Here is a 20,805-nt window from a genome sequence, read left to right on the forward strand (position 1 = left end):
TTTAACTTTCAATATACATCAGTGGAACGCGGAACTAGTCTCAGTGGAACGCACAGCCATTATAGGTGATTAAAGCCCATAGTTATAGTTCCGCCCCATATTATTTGCATTATCGAAAGCAGGGAAGGGTTGGATTGAGAGACACGTTGGCTCACTTCCGCCCCACAGTAGTAAGGGCATCAATGCTCTTGACGAACGGAACGTCACATCCGTCATCATTACATCCGGCGATCGGAAGCGCCGGATCGTGTAAGTTTAAAATAAGGTCCACACGGGTAATACGTATAGGCTAAAATGTGGCCAACAGTGCAGTGGTTCCACCGATGGAAAAAGTTTAAAACTAATGGTCTGATACTAGTATATCTTAATAACTAAGAATAAATAAAATGGCCACCATTTGGAATGCACGGCGTGATCGCCTTGCGTTCCACTGCCCAATTAGGTCTATTTTTTAGGTAAATAGAAACACCTTCAAAAAAAATTATTTTACACAGAATATAATAGAGAGTCCCAGTATGCAAAAGCACATTGGGTCACTCCAGCCCAAACTAAAAGCATACATTTAGGCATAACTGAATTCTCAGTCATTAGCTCTCACAGGAAATGATGTAATCCCCTAAATCCCTATATATAGCCATCTGAGCATACTGGTTTCCATTCAGCTTTTGGATTCCAGTGAGCACACATCCGGTTGTCCTGATTGATATAAGTACTGTTCCTCACTTTATTGGCTTTTAATCACTGTCACATATAAGTTATATGTTTGTATATTCAAGTCTATTAAAAGCCTTTCCCTTTGGCTTATCTTATTTTTATAGATGGGCCAATATTGTTGTGAAAAGGAATATCTCTGAGGTCTTACTCTGTATTAGGGCCGATATCAATTCCAACTTATTGGGTCCCAAGGACTGATTGCAGTCCAATCATTATTGTCGGTTCAAAAAAACTGTTTGGCAGTATGTAAGTAGAATATACTTTTGGTTCTCACCATATGGACATGTATTTACTCCAAATATAGGAGTTTTTCAACACATTATTATATATTTTTCCCCAGATATTTGTTTTTAAGATATGTATTATCGTTCATAAATTATTGACGCCATCCTGACAGTGTGTATGAAAATTTTTATTTCATACGAAGGTATATATATATTTCTTTGTTAAATCCCCCCTTTTTTCGGTGGGGCTCTCACTTACTTTATATTTACCACGGGGTTCACATTGGTCCTTTTGGAAGTTGTCTCTGCCTTATAATGTTTTTTGTATATATTCACTGTAATTTTAACATTATGGTTACATTGTAATTTAATGTTCATAATTTCTATATTCACCAATATCCACCGATTTATTTAAAATTCACTGAAAAATTACTTTTTGATCTAATTGGTACACTATCCTCTTAGAAATCACCCTAAATATTATATTAAATTATGTTCTGAATTCCATCATCATTCTCTCCTCTCATCCTCCTCTCCTTATCCTATTTTTCATCGGCTTAAATGTAATTTCCAATAATGTTTAGATAAACTCTTCTCCTTTCATGCACATTCATGAATGTCCATATTGAATTTACAGTGCCATTTGGTTGTCAAAAAAGTTTGCTTGTAAGCCCCTGATGAAGTCACCTTGCTGACACAACGCGTTGGGCCTGCTTCACCAATGAAATAATCAAACTCTGGAGAACTAACAATTACATGCTGTAATAAAAAAGCTTTTGTGTTTTATATGCTGCCCATGGGGCACCCATTTTTTTTATTAAATTATATTGTGTTTTACAAATTGTGTATCAATTCTTAGTGCGCACTCTGAACCTCTATTTCTTATCAAAACCAATCTGGGTCCTGTCTAACAGGGGATCCTCAGAGTTGCTGCAACATAATTGGTGTGTGTGGTTTGGGTTTTCTTTCTCTCTCTCTCTCTCTCTCTCTCTCTCTATATATATATATATATATATATATATATATATATATACCTGTATATATGTTTGACCTGAAATAAAAAAAAAACGTTGAATTATATTTTTTGCCAATACTAAGTCTACTTTTTAAAAGCTGTTTTGTTATTTAGGTGGACTTTGATGATGGAAATTGTCCGACATTCTTCAATCAGATCAAAGGAATGTTTAATGTCCACCAAGTTATTTATAACAAAGTGCCAGGTAAGGTATAACTCCCAGCAGTCATTAATCAAGAGTAATTAAACAAATTATCCTATGGTATTTTTTTACGTAAAATTCCATTTCTAGGTATACCCCCTATCTCAGAAGCCCCAGTGTTAATGCTGAGACCAAGAGCTTGGAACATGGTGGAACACAATATGATGGTAATGTTATATTAAAAGCTTACGGGGTTATTTAATTCTAGTTGAATACTGCCAAACTGTTGAGTCAATGTGGTTTAGTTTTGCTCGCCTCTTGAATCTTAACTCAACCGTCAAGTCTTCCGCCTATTGACAGTTTGAAACTGTAATAATGCCTCCTGTCAAGTTTGGAGGAATGTGGGAAAAAATTGTCATCCCCAACTCTCCTCCCCACCTCGACAGTTGCTATATAAATTTCTGCTCCATATGGTTTGGTGCCATTATATGTCTAACTGCAGAGCTGTAATAGGAGATGTGGGGGGGACCAGACCAGATTAAGAACCTGGACCAGATTCAGAATCATGACCATAACCAGGACCAGAACCAGGATCTGGGGCAGGACTGTTGAGAGGTCAGAGAGTACAAATCAATCAAAATTTTGACATATATACAGACTGCTCCCGACAGAAAAATACTGCCTAGTTGAAATTGTCATAATCATGACAAAAAATATATTGAATAAAAAATACATGTCATTTTTCTACAACTCGACAATATGGTAAAAAAGTCGAGAAACACATTTCGACAATGGAGAGAAACGAAAACCAAAAACTGGCGATACGGATTCAACTCTCAGAAAAACAGAACAATGAATAGGCGAAAGCAATAGGACTAGTTCTTCTGTCGGAAGAGGATCTTGACAAAATCACAAATTCGACTGTGTCTCAGAGGAGATTTTAGCAATGATGTGTACAGTGCTATTACTTCAGCCTATACAGCCTACTGTAGCGTTATTTGTCTTTATAATGCTATGATTGCTACAATGCGCATAGATTTAATAAGAACATGAACAGGTACACTAATAGGTACAGGTACACCCATAGGGCCTAATTTTGAGGTGGGAGCAAACAAAAAATAGTGAGCAAGTTTGTGTCACTGATTTGGTTCCAAGTTACTTCGGTCCTTAAACACTGTCTGTAACTATGTTAAGTTCAGCACTCACTTGAGCCTGTGAGCCACGGGTCTAACACAGAATAACATTTTTTTAAAAAGCAACAACCACCAGGCCTGTTTACAGAAACAATTACACTGCTCAGTAGCTCTCCGACTGACTATTAATTTTCCAAATATAACTGTCACCACCTAAACAATGTACAAGAACAACTGGTACTTCTTCACTTTCACGGCGCCAGCATGGCGCCGCGCTACTTCTGGGTTACGCTCGCCACAAACTAAGTAAAATAAACGAAGTTAACGCCATGCCAACATGGATAGTTCATACCTCCACTATCCATGTTGGCATGGAGTTGATTTTAATTAGCGTGGCGAGCGTAGCGAGCCACCGAGCCCGCAGCGTGGGCGCCGTGAAAGTAAAGAAGTACCGAACAACTCAATTCAACGCAATCCAAATTAATCCAACGCAAGTTCTCCCTATGGCAAAAATTCAGTTTTTATTATTACTCAAAAATAATCGTTACTACACATGTAGCATGGAATGGCCAAATCTGCAGGCTAAATGGATCCCAAAAGAATCACTGAGACAGTCTTATTACATTAAGTTTAATGTAAGAAATAATGCTGAAAATATTTACAAAAACAATTACTAAAAAATATATAACAGATAGTCATAGGTGAACACATTTCTTCTAAACAAAAAAAGGGTTAATAAATAACAGTCTCACATATGTTTGCAGGAACACACAAAAAAGGGTTACGCAATTCCTCATATTAGCTGGGCTTCCAAGATTTGTATAATGTTCTGCATGTGGGGCATGGTATTAACCCTTGCCTTTGCTGTCACACAGCACCAATCTTTCCTTGCTCTCTATGTCAATGCAAATTATGGCCCATTGTTCAGAACAGACTGATACTCAGGTATGCAGAGTTTTTGTGATCTGGAGTCAGGGTCTGTGTTATTTATCTGATCCCTGCAGCTGGACCTTAAAGGGGCATACACACAGAGCAATTTTGTGCTATTTTCTAAGCAATCTGACTAGATTGCTTAGAAAGTAAGCACAGAACTCTCTGTGTGTATATCCCCAGAGAATAATTATCTCCTGCTAAGTCAGTGCATGCAGTCAAAATCTTGTCAAATTGCTTAGCAAGTGACTGCAAATCTCTCTGTGTGTACAGAATGAGATACTTATCGCAATGTCTCATTGGTGAGAGGGGGCTGGAGGACTCAGAGGTGGGGAGAGGCTGCTGGAGGGACACAGGTCATGGAGCTGCTTGAGGAACACATGGCCCGAAGCTGCTGAGGGACAGAGACAGATGCGTATAAGCAGCACAACTGTGGACATTATGAGTATAAGGGGCACTACTGTGTGATTTAATATAAATCAAGAGCACTAACGTGTATATGATTGAAATGTGTTGTCATTTTAATTGGAGTTACTATTGTTTGACCACACCCCTTCCTTGTGGGACCATTATCCCTTTATGGGAGGTAGGACATGAATTCCCTGGCACTGGTCTAGGCTCTGCCTAATGGGGGGTCGGTCTTAAGTGAATGGAGTTCCAACACCTCTCCAGGTCCACTTTAAGCCCTGCTTAGCACTAATCTCTGCATGTGTATGTGCTCCCCATGGGAGATCTGGACACCAGAAAATCGCCTACACTAAATAGCTTAGTAAAATTGCTTAGCACACATCTCTACATGTGTATACCTTTACCCTTAAAAATTTATCTGCAGGTCACCAGGTTTGCTTATTAAAATACAAGGCTCAGGTTGGTGGTCCAGGACCAAATTCAATTATTTATGGTTACAGTGATAGACAAAAATAGTGATATTGGCTGCCAATCATAAAATATGTAGACAATTAGAAGCAAAACTATGCACCATCACATAACTGAACCTAAAATTGTCAGATAGGCATAATTTACTAAAAATAAATAAGGATTTTCTCAAAATGATTAAAATTTTTTATAGAGGAGCCATAAACAAAATGCTGATATGCCAGGGTGCCGTAATTCAAGAAAGTTTGGGAACCACTGTCCTGAACATGAAAGCAATTCTATTATATTATATACAAGGTGATGTTATCTGTAATTTCCCCTTCACAGGTAAATGGCAGAGAGGTCCCAGGTCCTCTCTTTGATTACGGTCTGCTTATGTACCATGCTGGCACAATTCTTTATGAGAGTGGAAGTGGACCCTTTTTATATTTGTCAAAGGTAGAATATTTTGGTTTTTATTTCCTGTCTAAATGCTTAGACTAGAGCAATTTCATATAATGCATTGAAGATATAGGTGTCTGATTAAATGATCATATAACATCTCACTATCAGGGTTAATATAATGGAAATAAGGAAATTTAAAAGCCATAAATAATTCTCTCTCCATGATATGCCGAAAAAAACGGTAAAAAGTGTGATTGTTTATTCGACTGTCCTTAATATACTATATGACATCACACATGGCACAGACAGTTGGGGCCAAATGTAATAGGGTGTGAGAATGAGAAAGTGAGAGATGTTGGAAGAGTTTTCCCATTTTTTTTAAAGCGGCAATAAATCGCATGGAAAAATCAACCTGTTCTTTTTTTTTTCCCAGTGTAAATGATTGCCGCTTTAAGAAAGAAAAAAAAGGAAAACTCTATTTAATGCTGCCATTTTCGACAACATTAAAGGCAGAATCCTACAAAACAGATCCGACATTAAAACGTCAGAACTGTTTTGTCGGAAACGGCCGCAGATTGTCAAATTCATGGCCGCTTCTTGACAATCTGCATCCATTTTTGCCAACATGCCCAACATTTCCGACACTTTCAGTTGCAGGCGAGCTGAGTGAAAAATGGCCCGGCATTCTGACTGTCAGGACGTTACGACAGTCGGAATCCCATACTGATTACAATTGCTGTAAGGGTTAATGTGTGCAATGCATGTGTTAGGCATGCTTGTAAGGATATATTGGCATCTAATTGATTCCAATTCCAAACAGGCATTTTTGTATGAGGATAGGTAATTGAATAAGTGGGTCATGTGATGTATTGCAGAATAGACATAATAGTTTGTAGTTTGGCGTAAATACACCGCTTCCGTGCGGAAGCACCGCTTGCCATCCGTTTGGATGCGGGATTCCCGTGCATACTCTGTAATACCGTGCAGAATCGGAGTGTTTCACCCGCACACGTATGGTTTGTATTTCGTCCGTAAACACGCCCTGTTCTTAAAGAGTGAGTCCGTCCGAATGCGGAGGACACGTGGGCGTTTCTACGGACGATGGCCGCACGCGGCAGCACACCGTGGCGTGCGGACCGCACCGTAAGAATTCGGGAATATCCGCACCGATCAGAATAAGGGCCCCTATTACATTAGTGTAAGTTAATGCCAAGTCCTGTGCGACTGTTAGCACCTGGTGTGTTTTATTTTTGCAATTTATTTATTTTTTTTAACCCAGGAAATGCATCTTAATCATAATGCGATGCAGTTGGGATGCACCGGAAGACTGTGCTGATTCATTTGGTATAAAGTGCTTGCATATCTGTGTGCAACTGAGTCTATACATATTGCACATAGGACTGAGTCGTATTTGTATTCTTAGTAAATTTCCCTCAGTGTCAGACAGTAACTGATCAATAGTAGTTTGGAGTAGCCCAGACCTGCCTCATTAGACAGTGTGGGATGGGACTAAAATTAGTTCCCTTTTCATATTATGCCACTGTTTTCTTTAGGTTTAAGTGAAAATGTAATCTCAAAACATGTCTGAGTGAATAGGAACATTTTCTTGTGTCATTATGTGGCAAGATGTCCTCTTACTAGGAACCCATGACTACAAAATGTCATATTTAACACTATAAAGTAAATTGTTTATTTAATCCAGGTGGAAAGCTTTTTAGAAGCCAGACTCTGGAATCAGATCTTTATGTGGACAGAGGAAAAGGTAACAGTGAAACTGGAACTACATCCTAAATGTTTCATACTGTATGTTTGCCAGACTTACTGGTAATGGGTATGTATGTTTTGACATATACAATGTATAGTAAGAATGTGGACAGCCAGCATCATGCCAACATGATGCAAGCACTCAGGAGTGCCGACAGTTCTGCCGGGCCCAGATACTGGGAGAGGGCATGGCCAACTTGGAGTGGTGTGAGCAGAGCCAGCCTTAATCAATTTAATGCCCTATGCAAAATTTTGGTTGGTGCCCCATAGCTCCTCTGTTAGTTCCACGTTTAGAAAACATTAGATCACTGGCAGTAACTGCAGGAGGAGAGTACTACTGGCATATCTATAATGGGTGCAAGGTGTGTCCTGGATCCAGGAGGCTCACACACCACACACCCTGCATCCAGGAAATTATACTCACCTCTCAGTCAGTCCGGCATGGATGCACAGCAGTAAAAAGACTGTCCCCTTTTCATTCTTAATTATGACCCATGGCTACCAGCATACTATGGTGAGTCAGTCTGAGTCTGACTCATTATTAGTACCTGGCTGCTGCAGCCGGAAGCTGCCCGCTGAGCTGCCTGATTGGAACCGAGTTCCGATCGCGGTAGCCAGAGTTGACATCCAGGTGCCCCAAACCTCCTCCAGGCATAGGCTTGGAATGCCCCTCGGCATTTGCCTAGATCACCTATGCCTGGGGCTGGGTGTGAGGTGCGGCCAGGTCACCTCCTTATAAAATATAAAAATGTATACCCGCCCTCCCTTCTCATGGCTATTGCAAATGTTAATTAAAGAATTTTAACCATAAGTTTAGCTTTAAACTTGTAAAAAAGTCTCATATTTCAAGGAATAGGTGTGTCCTCCTTCACCAAAGGTTTTTATGCCATTGGGCACAAGACATTTGATGTAACCTAGACACTTCATCATTTGTACGTTTTTCAAATAATTAATGTCTTACTCGACGTCGCGTACATGTTACCTGGTACACTGGAATTGGTATAAAGTCACAGATGAAGCTCAATATGTCGTGTAAGCTATTGTGTGGTAGTTCATATTTCAAATCTATCCTATGATGGTTTTTACCCAGATTAGCAAATTTTTGCACATAGAAAAACATTAAATTCTAGTGCCAGTAGTCTGTGAACCCTTACATTGGTCTTTTGTTGCATTAGAAGGACACTTGGTGCAGGTAAGTCGTAAGTGGAACTATTTGGTGTATGTGGACACATCTGTAAAATTGTTGCAGACATTATACTGTCCACTGCTCACCGCCAAAGTATTATATTTTATTTTCAAATCCCCACAAGGATGTCCATACATTGCGCATAACCAGCCCACCTAACATAGTTACATAGTTACATAGTTACATAGTAGGTAAGGCTGAAAAAAGACTTGCGTCCATCTAGTTCAACCTGGTATAGATATCCATTGCTGATTTGGTAGGTTCTGGTATTTTACAGACAAATTATATTTCTTATTTGTACCCATGGATGTTTTTCTCCAGTAAATGTTTGTCCAACTTTGCCTTGAACGCATTTAATGAGCCAGCCGTTACCACCTCTCTGGGAAGAGAGTTCCAGAGTTTGACTGTTCTGACCGTGAAGAAATTCTTTCTACTAGCTGAATGAAATCTTTTTTCTTCTAATCTATACTCATGCCCTCGCGTCCTAGATTCCTTTCTAGTAGAAAATAGGGTGTGTGACAGTTCCTTATATTGGCCCTTGATATACTTGTACATGTTGAGCATGTCCCCCCTTAAACGTCTCTTTTCTAATGGAAATAGTCCCAAATTGCTTAACCCCTTCATGACAGAGCCAGTTTGTGCCTTCATGACAGAGCCCTTTTTTTCAAATCTGACATGTCTCACTTAAGTGGGGATAACTTTTTTTTGCTTTTACTTATCCCAGTGATTTTGAGATTGTTTTCTCGTGACACATTGTACTTCAAGTTAGTGGTAAATTTTTGTCGATACAGTCTGTGTTTTTTTGTGAAAAATACCAAAATATCGTGAAAAAATGGAAAATTTAGCAATTTGCAAAATGTTAAATTTTCTGCTTGTGAGACAAATAATCATACCACTCAAAATAGTTAATAACTAACATAGACCATATGTCTACTTTATGTTTCCATCATTATTTCAACTTCCTTTTAATTTTTTTGGACACTAGGAGGCTTACAATATGAATAGCAAATTCTCAAATTTTCATGAAAATTTCAAACACTGATTTTTTTAGGGACCAGTTCAGTTCTGATGTGACTTTGAGGGACTTGTATGTGAGACACCCCCATAAATGATGCCATTTCAAAAACTGCACCCCTCACAGTATTCAAAACAGCATTTTGGAAGTTTGTTAACCCTTTAGGTGTTTCACAGGAATTAAAACAAAGTGTAGGTGAAATTTCAAAATTTCTTTTTTTTTGCAGAGTTTCAATTTTAATACATTTTTCTAACGAATACAGTAGATTTTACTAGAGAAATGTGACTAAAAATTGATTCCCCCAATTCTTTTGTTTTCAAAAATATCCTATATGTGGCCCTAGTGTGCACGTTGACCAAACCACAGGCTTCATAATAGAAGGAGCACCTACTTGATTTTGGAGCCTCCTTTTTATGAGATTTTTTTTTAGGCACCATGTAGGTTTCTAGGCACCATAAGTGCTAAAAGTTAGGAACCTCCCCCACAAGTCACCCCATTTTGCAATCTACACCCCTCAGGGAATTCATCTAGGGGTATAGTGTACATTTCAAACCCCCAGGGGTTTCACCAATTTTGGTACAACTGGGATGTGAAAATGGAAAATTACATTTTTTTACACAAACATGCAGTTCTGGCTCAAAATTTTTCATTTTCACAAGGAATGAAGGAGACAAAGCACCCCAAAATCTGTGCCCCAATTTCTCCCGAGTACGGCAATGCCTCACATGTGACCAAAAAATACCAGTTGGGTGCATGGCAGGACTCAGAAGGGAAGGAGTGATTTTTGGATTTTGCAGCAAAGATTTTGGTGGAATGAATGGTGGGTGCTATGTTGCATTAGCAAGACTCCCAAAGCACCAATACAGTGGAACCCCCCCACAAGTCACCCCATTTTGCAAAGTACACCCCTCAGGGAATTCATCTAGGGGTATAGTGTACATTTCAAACCCCCAGGGGTTTCACCAATTTTGGTACAACTGGGATGTGAAAATGGAAAATTACATTTTTTTACACAAACATGCAGTTCTGGCTCAAAATTTTTCATTTTCACAAGGAATGAAGGAGACAAAGCACCCCAAAATCTGTGCCCCAATTTCTCCCGAGTACGGCAATGCCTCACATGTGACCAAAAAATACCAGTTGGGTGCATGGCAGGACTCAGAAGGGAAGGAGTGATTTTTGGATTTTGCAGCAAAGATTTTGGTGGAATGAATGGTGGGTGCTATGTTGCATTAGCAAGACTCCCAAAGCACCAATACAGTGGAACCCCCCCACAAGTCACCCCATTTTGCAAAGTACACCCCTCAGGGAATTCATCTAGGGGTATAGTGTACATTTCAAACCCCCAGGGGTTTCACCAATTTTGGTACAACTGGGATGTGAAAATGGAAAATTAAATTTTTTTACACAAACATGCAGTTCTGGCTCAAAATTTTTCATTTTCACAAGGAATGAAGGAGACAAAGCACCCCAAAATCTGTGCCCCAATTTCTCCCGAGTACGGCAATGCCTCACATGTGACCAAAAAATACCAGTTGGGTGCATGGCAGGACTCAGAAGGGAAGGAGTGATTTTTGGATTTTGCAGCAAAGATTTTGGTGGAATGAATGGTGGGTGCTATGTTGCATTAGCAAGACTCCCAAAGCACCAATACAGTGGAACCCCCCCACAAGTCACCCCATTTTGCAAAGTACACCCCTCAGGGAATTCATCTAGGGGTATAGTGTACATTTCAAACCCCCAGGGGTTTCACCAATTTTGGTACAACTGGGATGTGAAAATGGAAAATTACATTTTTTTACACAAACATGCAGTTCTGGCTCAAAATTTTTCATTTTCACAAGGAATGAAGGAGACAAAGCACCCCAAAATCTGTGCCCCAATTTCTCCCGAGTACGGCAATGCCTCACATGTGACCAAAAAATACCAGTTGGGTGCATGGCAGGACTCAGAAGGGAAGGAGTGATTTTTGGATTTTGCAGCAAAGATTTTGGTGGAATGAATGGTGGGTGCTATGTTGCATTAGCAAGACTCCCAAAGCACCAATACAGTGGAACCCCCCCACAAGTCACCCCATTTTGCAAACTACACCCCTCAGGGAATTCATCTAGGGGTATAGTGTACATTTCAAACCCCCAGGGGTTTCACCAATTTTGGTACAACTGGGATGTGAAAATGGAAAATTAAATTTTTTTACACAAACATGCAGTTCTGGCTCAAAATTTTTCATTTTCACAAGGAATGAAGGAGACAAAGCACCCCAAAATCTGTGCCCCAATTTCTCCCGAGTACGGCAATGCCTCACATGTGACCAAAAAATACCAGTTGGGTGCATGGCAGGACTCAGAAGGGAAGGAGTGATTTTTGGATTTTGCAGCAAAGATTTTGGTGGAATGAATGGTGGGTGCTATGTTGCATTAGCAAGACTCCCAAAGCACCAATACAGTGGAACCCCCCCACAAGTCACCCCATTTTGCAAAGTACACCCCTCAGGGAATTCATCTAGGGGTATAGTGTACATTTCAAACCCCCAGGGGTTTTACCAATTTTGGTACAACTGGGATGTGAAAATGGAAAATTACATTTTTTTACACAAACATGCAGTTCTGGCTCAAAATTTTTCATTTTCACAAGGAATGAAGGAGACAAAGCACCCCAAAATCTGTGCCCCAATTTCTCCCGAGTACGGCAATGCCTCACATGTGACCAAAAAATACCAGTTGGGTGCATGGCAGGACTTAGAAGGGAAGGAGTGATTTTTGGATTTTGCAGCTCAGATTCTGGTGGAATTTTGGTGGGTGCTATGTCGCATTAGCAAGACCCCCCAAGCACCAATACAGTGGAACCCCCCCACAAGTGACCCCATTTTGCAAACTACACCCCTCAGGGAATTCATCTAGGGGTATAGTGTACATTTCAAACCCCCAGGGGTTTCATCAATTTTGGTACAACTGGGCAGTGAAAATGAAAAAAATACATTTTTTTACACAAAAATGTACTTCTGGCTCAAAATTTTTCATTTTCACAAGGAATGAAGGAGACAAAGCACCCCAAAATCTGTGCCCCCATTTCTCCAGAGTACGGCAATGCCTCACATGTGACCAAAAAATACCAGTTGGGTGCATGGCAGGACTCAGAAGGGAAGGAGTGATTTTTGGATTTTGCAGCACAGATTTTGGTGGAATGAATGGTGGGTGCTATGTTGCATTACCAATACAGTGGAACCCCCCCACAAGTGACCCCATTTTGCAAACTACACCCCTCAGGGAATTCATCTAGGGGTATAGTGTACATTTCAAACCCCCAGGGGTTTCATCAATTTTGGTACAACTGGGCAGTGAAAATGAAAAAAATACATTTTTTTACACAAAAATGTACTTCTGGCTCAAAATGTTTCATTTTCACAAGGAATGAAGGAGACAAAGCACCCCAAAATCTGTGCCCCCATTTCTCCAGAGTACGGCAATGCCTCACATGTGACCAAAAAATACCAGTTGGGTGCATGGCAGGACTCAGAAGGGAAGGAGTGATTTTTGGATTTTGCAGCACAGATTTTGGTGGAATGAATGGTGGGTGCTATGTTGCATTACCAATACAGTGGAACCCCCCCACAAGTGACCCCATTTTGCAAACTACACCCCTCAGGGAATTCATCTAGGGGTATAGTGTACATTTCAAACCCCCAGGGGTTTCATCAATTTTGGTACAACTGGGCAGTGAAAATGAAAAAAATACATTTTTTTACACAAAAATGTACTTCTGGCTCAAAATTTTTCATTTTCACAAGGAATGAAGGAGACAAAGCACCCCAAAATCTGTGCCCCAATTTCTCCAGAGTACGGCAATGCCTCACATGTGACCAAAAAATACCAGTTGGGTGCATGGCAGGACTCAGAAGGGAAGGAGTGATTTTTGGTTTTTGCAGCTCAGATTCTGGTGGAATGAATGGTGGGTGCTATGTGGCATTAGCAAGACCCCCGAAGCACGGTGAAATGATGAACCTAATAATCCATAGATGTGTGGTATATTTTGAAACACTCCTTTATACATAGGCCGGGTTTGTCGGGGCAAGTTTCACAGTGGAAAATAGTTTCCTTTCTTATTCCCTTTTTATAGCAAACTTTGCACCTTTTTTGTGTCCTGCCCTTTCTTGCAGTGGAGGGGATTTCGTTGGGAAAATGCTGCCCTGGTACAATACGGGGGCCAGTACTAGAAGTACTGGGGCCCTCTGCCTGCTGATTCCCAAATGTTAGGCTCTTTATGACTTCCTCTTGAAAGTGCATAAATGTCCCCCTCTGGCCGGTAGAACGGAATAGCACGTAAGCGTTATACAGTGCCATCTGGATGATATACACGGCCAGCTTCTTGTACCAGATATTTGTTTTCCGCAGGGCACTGTACGGCTTCAGTACCTGATCTGAAAGATCCACTCCGCCCATGTACTTATTGTAATCTAGGATACAATTTGGTTTTGAGGTGTGGGTACTGGTACCTCGTACAGGGATGGAGGTGGTACTGTCTCCATGAATTGTTGTCAGTATAAGGACATCCCTCTTGTCCTTATATTTGACCAACAACATATTTTCGGTGCATATTCCCCTGCTTTCACCCCTTCTCATTACTTGGGCAATGTGCGTTTTGGGGAGGCCTCTTTGGTTCTTGCGCACAGTACCGCAAGCTGCTGTACCTCTTGAACCAAGGGCCTTAAACAGGGGGATGCTGGTGTAAAAGTTATCCACATAGAGGTGATAACCCTTATCCAGGAAGGGGTGCATTAAATCCCAGACAATTTTTCCACTAACACCTACGAGGGAGGGGGGGCATTCTGGTGGTTCAATTCTTGAATCCTTCCCTTCATATACCCTAAACTTGTGGGTGTACCCTGTGGTGCTTTCACACAGCTTATACATTTTTATGCCATACCTTGCCCTCTTACTGGGAAGGTACTGGCGGAATTTAACCCTTCCTTTAAAATGTATAAGGGACTCGTCGATACTAATACATTTATCAGGGATGTATAGCTCTGCAAATTTGGCACTGAAATGATCAATGACCGGCCTGACTTTGAATAGCCTGTCAAAGGTGGGATCATCTCTGGGTGGGCACTGTGCATTATCGGTGTAATGTATAAATTTATGGATTGCCTCAAAACGAGCCCGGGGCATGGCCATACGGTGAAATGGGGTGCTGTACAGAACATCTGTACTCCAATATTGCCTAATTTGTGGCTTTTTTACTATGCCCATATGTAACACCAGACCCCAAAACGTCATCATCTCTACTGCATCTACAGGGGTCCACCTAGCAAATGATGACGTGGGGTTTTGAGCAATAAACTGCTGGGCATATAAATTAGTTTGGTCCACCATTAAATTTATAAAATCATCAGAGAAAAATAATTTGAAAAAGTCAATTTCTCTGAGACCTGTTGAATCAAATTGGATTCCTGGGATGGCCAAAAACTCAGGAACCTGGGGCTCAAAATTGTCTGGTGGTGGGGTCCATACGAGATCAATTATTGGGGGGGGGGGTCTCAGCTGCTCTACGGGGGCGTCTTTGAGGGGGTCCCTCATCATCAGAGGAGGAAGAGGAGCTTAAGACAAATCCTTCAAATTCCCCGCTTGCCTCACTGGCTGTGTCAGAGTCAGAGGCAAGCATGGCATATGCCTCCTCCACCGAATACATTCTCCTGGATGACTGGGACGACATTTGGGATGACATTTGGGATGCCATTTATATTTTTGTGTTACTGGTAGTGAAATGTTTCAACACGTGTATAGTGTAGGGGGGGTACAAACTTTATTTCAACCCGGGCGGTATGTAGTGTGTAGTGTGTATGTAGTGCAGAAAAAAAAAAATACAAAAAAAAAAAAATTGAAGGGTTCAAAAAAAAAAAATGGAAGGGGTTAAAAAAAAAATGGAAGGGGTTAAAAAAAAAAATGGAAGGGGTTAAAAAAAAAAATGGAAGGGGTTAAAAAAAAAAAAGGTCCTGCGCCAAAAATTGAGCACAGATGTTGGTCAGTAACGTCCGTCACTGAACAGCGCTCAAAGGCAACAGGAATTTGATCCAAAAAAAAAAAAAATAGATCAACCCTGTGCCGAACAAGCTGATCAGTGATGTACGTCACTGATCAGCGCACAGTGGCCACAGGACACACACAAAATCACAGTGTGTGTAAAAAAAAAAATGTAAAAAAGACCCCACAGCACTCACAAAAAATAAAAAAAGGTGATCAGTGATGCGACACTGATTACCAGTGAGGGGCAGCAGGTGCACAACCTTTGGTGGTACTGACAGGTATATATAAAAAAAAAAAACTCTGTACCCCCAAAAAGTTGCTGATCACCTCAGATATAGTGATCAGCACAAAAGGCGGGGGCAGCAGACACAAAATTTAGCACTCTCTATCACTCTCTGTCACTATCTCTCTCTATCTCTCTATCTCTCACTATCTATCACTCTATGACACTGCAGCAGCAGCACTGACAGGTATATCTATATATAAAAAAAAACCTGCGCCCCCAAAAAGTTGCTGATCAGTTAATTTATACTGATCAGCACAAAAGGGGGGGCAGCAGTCAGTTATATAAAAAATATATAGCACAATCTGTCACTATCTCTCTATCTCTCTCTCTCTATCTCTCTCTATCTCTCTCTATCTATCTATAGCTCTATCACACTGCAGCAGCACAAAATATAGCACTAGGCCTCTCTATCTCTCTCTATCTCTCTCTATCTCTTTCAGTTATATAAAAAATATATAGCACAATCTGTCACTATCTCTCTCTCTATCTCTCTCTCTCTCTCTATCTCTCTCTATCTCTCTCTATCTCTCTATCTATAGCTCTATCACACTGCAGCAGCACAAAATATAGCACTAGGCCTCTCTATCTCTCTCTATCTCTCTCTATCTCTCTCTCTCTAACTCTCTCTCTATCTAATAAATCGCAGCAGCACAAGATGTCACAGGATGTCACAAGATGTCACAAGCATAAGCAATATCAATGATCAGGTAAGTATTTTGGATGGGTTCTGGTCAGTATAGGCGGCAGCTGGGCACGGTGACCGCACTGCACGCTATTCCAGACCGGAATGGCGTCTGCAGTGCAGTCACCGTTAGTTTAAACCCCCCTCCATGGCTGTGATTGGTCCGTCGGTCCGACGAACCAATCACGGCCTTTGGGGGCGGGAGGGGTGAGGTGGGGTGACACCAGTGTCACCCTTACACCCCGCGGTGATTGGTGCTGTACTTTACAGCACCAATCACCTCCGATCCCGTGTCACCGGCGAACGTTATTCGCCGGTGACACAGAAAACGCTGTGAATGGCTGTTCACAATGAACAGCCAATCACAGCGATCGCCGACGGGCATGCACGGACATGTCTGCTGTCAGGGACAGCAGACATCGTCCCTCTGTCACTGCGTCTCTAGACGCAGTGACAGTTTTAAGCCATGACGTATATATACGTCAACGGTCGGGAAGTACTTCCCGGCCATGACGTATATATACGTCAAATGTCGTGAAGGGGTTAATCTCTCCCCGTAGCTTAAATTCTCCATTCCCCTAATAAGCTTTGTTGCTCGCCTTTGGACTTTTTCTAATTCTATGATGTCCTTTTTATAGTGTGGGGCCCAGAACTGTACTCCGTACACTAGGAGAGGTCTCACCAATGCTTTATATAGTGGCATAATTACCCTTGAGTCCCTAGTTTCCATTCCCCTCTTAATACATGCCAGAATTTTGTTGGCCTTTTTTGTAGCTACATTACAATGGGCACTACATCCTAGATTGCTGTCTATTTGGACTCCTAGATCCTTTTCAAGTATGGAATTACCCAGTTCCTCTCCGCTAAGATTGTAACTTGCACACTGGTTGTGTCTCCCAAGGTGCATAACCTTACATTTATCTACATTGAACCTCATCTTCCATTTTTTTGCCCACTCATCTAGAATTGCAAGATCATTTTGAAGCATGGTGACATCTTCTGGTGATTTGATGACTTTGCTAAGTTTTGTATCGTCCGCAAAGATTGATACATTGCTGAGTAACCCTATCCCAATATCGTTAATAAAAATGTTAAACAAAATGGGCCCCAAAACCGAACCCTGGGGCACTCCACTTAGTACCGGTATCATATCTGATACGGCACCATTCACAACCACTCTTTGTTCTCTATTACATAGCCAATTCCCTACCCATCTGCAGATATTTTCACCCAATCCTAGGTTCTCCATTTTATTAATCAATCTCTTGTGTGGGACAGTATCAAATGCGTTAGCGAAATCTAGGAAAATCACATCTACAGCATTTCCATTATCGAGGTTTTTGCTAACCTCTTCATAGAACCCTAGTAGATTAGTTTGGCATGAACGATTTTTCACGAACCCATGTTGGTTAGTACTGAGTAGACGGTGATGATCTAAATATTCCTGGATACCATCCCTTAAAAATCCTTCAAATAGTTTACCCACAATTGATGTTAAACTAACGGGTCTGTAATTAGCGGGATCTTCCTTTTTTCCTTTTTTTAATATTGGCACTACCTCTGCTATTCTCCAATCTTTTGGTACTATACCTGACGATAGTGACTTGCTAAAGATATAATGTAGGGGGGTAGCTAGTTCATCCCTTAATTCCATTAATACCCTCGGATGAATCCCATCTGGCCCTGGTGACTTATTTGTTTTGAGTTTGCTTAGCCTCAGTATTATTTCCTTCGGCGTGAAATCCACAATGAGATCTGGCTTATTTGTCCCGTTTGTGGTAAATGTTCGTTCCACAGTCTGCTCTCCCTTAGTAAATACTGATGAGAAGAACTCATTTAACAGTTTTGCTTTTCCCTTGTCCTCAGTAACACTTTTTCCACTAGTATCAGTTAGTGGGCCTATGTTTTCCTTAATTAAACGTTTACTATTTATGTATTTAAAAAACTTCTTTGGGTTGGTTTTGCTTTCAGTGGCTATGCACTCTTCATATAATATTTTAGCTGCTTTGATTACCCCTTTACAAGTTTTGTTTGATTCTTTGTATTTTGCGAACGCCTCCTCATTCAAGTTATTTTTATAGAATTTAAAGGCTCTGGTTTTATTGTTGATAGCTGACCTTACTTCTTTGTCCAACCATGGTGGCTTTTTTTTGTTGAATTTACCTTTAGTTACTTTAGGAATGTATTCAATAGTTAGTGAATCAAGCACCTTTTTTAGAGTATCCCACATTTCCTCTGCATTTTTTCCCTCCATAACCGTTTCCCACCCAATTCCTGTTAGGGCTTCCCTGAATAATTCAAAGTTCGCTTTTCTGAAGTTTAGTATTTTTGCAGATCCTTTTTGATGTAATTTACTGAAGTTGATTTCCAGTGAAACCATATTGTGATCACTATTCCCTAATTGTTCAATTACTTTTGTGTTTGAAACTAAGTCTGTGTTATTTGTTAATACTAAGTCCAAGAGCGCCTCATCACGAGTTGGAGTGTCTACCGTTTGTGTAATAAACTGGTCTTTAAGTAAGCTTAAGAACCCAATGCTTCTTGCTGATTTACCTGTTTCGTTTTCCCAATCAATGTCGGGTAAATTAAAATCCCCCATAATTAATACCTGACCCTGATTTGATGCTTGTTTGATTTGGTTTAAAAGAAGAGACTCTTCCCTTTCATTTATATTTGGTGGTCTATAGCATACCCCTATTATAAATTTGTTTTTTGGTTTCTTATTATTGTCGGTTATCTCTGCCCACACTGTCTCCGAGTTGTCTTCCAGGTCTGTGCTCATATTTTTCTCACATGATGTTAAGTTATTATTTACATATAGGCACACACCCCCGCCCCTTCTATTTTCCCTGTCTTTCCTGTAGAGTGTATATCCCTCCATGTTTAATGCCCAGTCATGCGACTCATTACACCATGTTTCTGTAATACCAATGATGTCGTAGTCATCCCTACTGATCATCGTTTCAAGCTCCCCAATTTTACTCACTAAGCTTCTTGCATTAGCCAGTAAGCATTTTAATTTATGTTTATTTTTAGATATGGCTCTAATATTGTGATTAGTTTCACCCCAGGACCCATTTGAATTCTTTACTAGCTTCCTCTTTCCCCTCTCCCCTTCAATAGACTCTCTACAGGCCTCCCCACCATGCACACTGCCTGCCCTCTCCATAGTTCCGGGAATTCTTCCTCTGTCATTCCCTCCTTCCCGTATACTAAGATCATCTGTACCTAAGAACTGTAATGGGGTAACGTGACTGTTACAACATAACATTTTATTACATGACATTCCTGATGCACCCTGAGAGTTACCCCCGATTATACCCTTGTTATGTCCCAGGGCTTTGTCTATGTCTCCGTCCCCCCCCCCCCCCATCTCCTTCCCCCATATGATTCCTGATCCCAGTCCGGCTTCTCTCCCTGATCGTCCCATATTGTCTTGCTGCCCCCACCCCCCGGTCGCCTAGTTTAAAATCTCCTCCAACCCTCTAACCATCCTTCCCCCCAGCACCGCAGCCCCCTCCTCGTTCAGGTGCAATCCATCACGGCAAAAAAGATGGCGCCTGACCGAGAAGTCCGCCCAGTGTTCCATGAACACGAATACCTCTTTCCTACACCAATCCTTAAGCCACACATTTACCTCCCTGATCTCCCTCTGCCTCCCTGAGCTAGCGCGTGGCACTGGTAATATTTCCGAGAAAACTACCCTAGATGTCCTCGCCTTTAATTTCTTACCTAATTCCCTATACTGTTTCTTGAGGACATCCCACCTACCATTGACTTTGTCGTTGGTGCCGATGTGCACCAAGACCGCCGGGTTGCTCCCAGCCCCTCCCAACAATCTGTCGACTCGGTCCGCGATGTGCCGTACCCGAGCACCCGGGAGGCAACAGACCGTGCGGCGATCGCGGTCCCGATAGCAGATTGCCCTGTCTGTTCTCCTAATGATGGAATCCCCTACCACCACTATCTGCCTTGGTACCTCACTAACTGTCATCCCGTTTGAGCTAGAGGGACCGCTCCTCTGGTTGCTAGAGGGAGCCGTCTCCTTCAGCTCCGTCATTTCGTCTCCATCCTCCCGCGAAACTTTGTCCAACCGGGCAAATTTGTTCGGGTGTGATAGATCCGAGATGACGTTCCTGTCCCTCCTGTCCCTCTTGTTTCCCCTTCTAACCGTGACCCAGCTGGCTACCTGATCCTCCTCCTCTACCAGTGACCCCATCTGCAACTCCTCCACCGTTCTATTTAGGCTTTGCTCAAGATTGGAAATATCCCTCAGTCGCTGAACGGTCCGCTCTAGATCAGTGACCTGGGCTTCCAAGGCGGACGTTCGCTCACATCTCGTGCAGATGTATTCGCACTGGGACTCTTGCTCCAGGTGCGCATACATCTTGCACAACATGCACTGAGTGAGATTCTCAATTAGGGCCCCACCCA

General features: G+C 41.4%; 1 protein-coding gene across 4 annotated transcripts in view; it reads left to right on the forward strand.

The window, feature by feature from the left end:
* LOC146060378 (malate synthase-like) overlaps nucleotides 1-20,805 on the forward strand; it is a 52,052-nt gene that overhangs the window by 16,943 nt on the left and 14,304 nt on the right. For all 4 annotated transcript variants that reach the window (XM_083173534.1, XM_083173551.1, XM_083173543.1 and 1 more), the window contains 4 exons: nucleotides 2,068-2,158; nucleotides 2,246-2,322; nucleotides 5,362-5,472; nucleotides 7,121-7,180. In XM_083173534.1, the coding sequence (XP_083029660.1) occupies nucleotides 2,068-2,158; nucleotides 2,246-2,322; nucleotides 5,362-5,472; nucleotides 7,121-7,180 (339 nt within the window). The remainder of the gene's footprint in view (nucleotides 1-2,067; nucleotides 2,159-2,245; nucleotides 2,323-5,361; nucleotides 5,473-7,120; nucleotides 7,181-20,805) is intronic.

This window comes from Crinia signifera, chromosome 1 (assembly GCF_055691185.1).
Source record: "Crinia signifera chromosome 1, ASM5569118v1, whole genome shotgun sequence".
Lineage (NCBI taxonomy): Eukaryota > Metazoa > Chordata > Amphibia > Anura > Myobatrachidae > Crinia > Crinia signifera.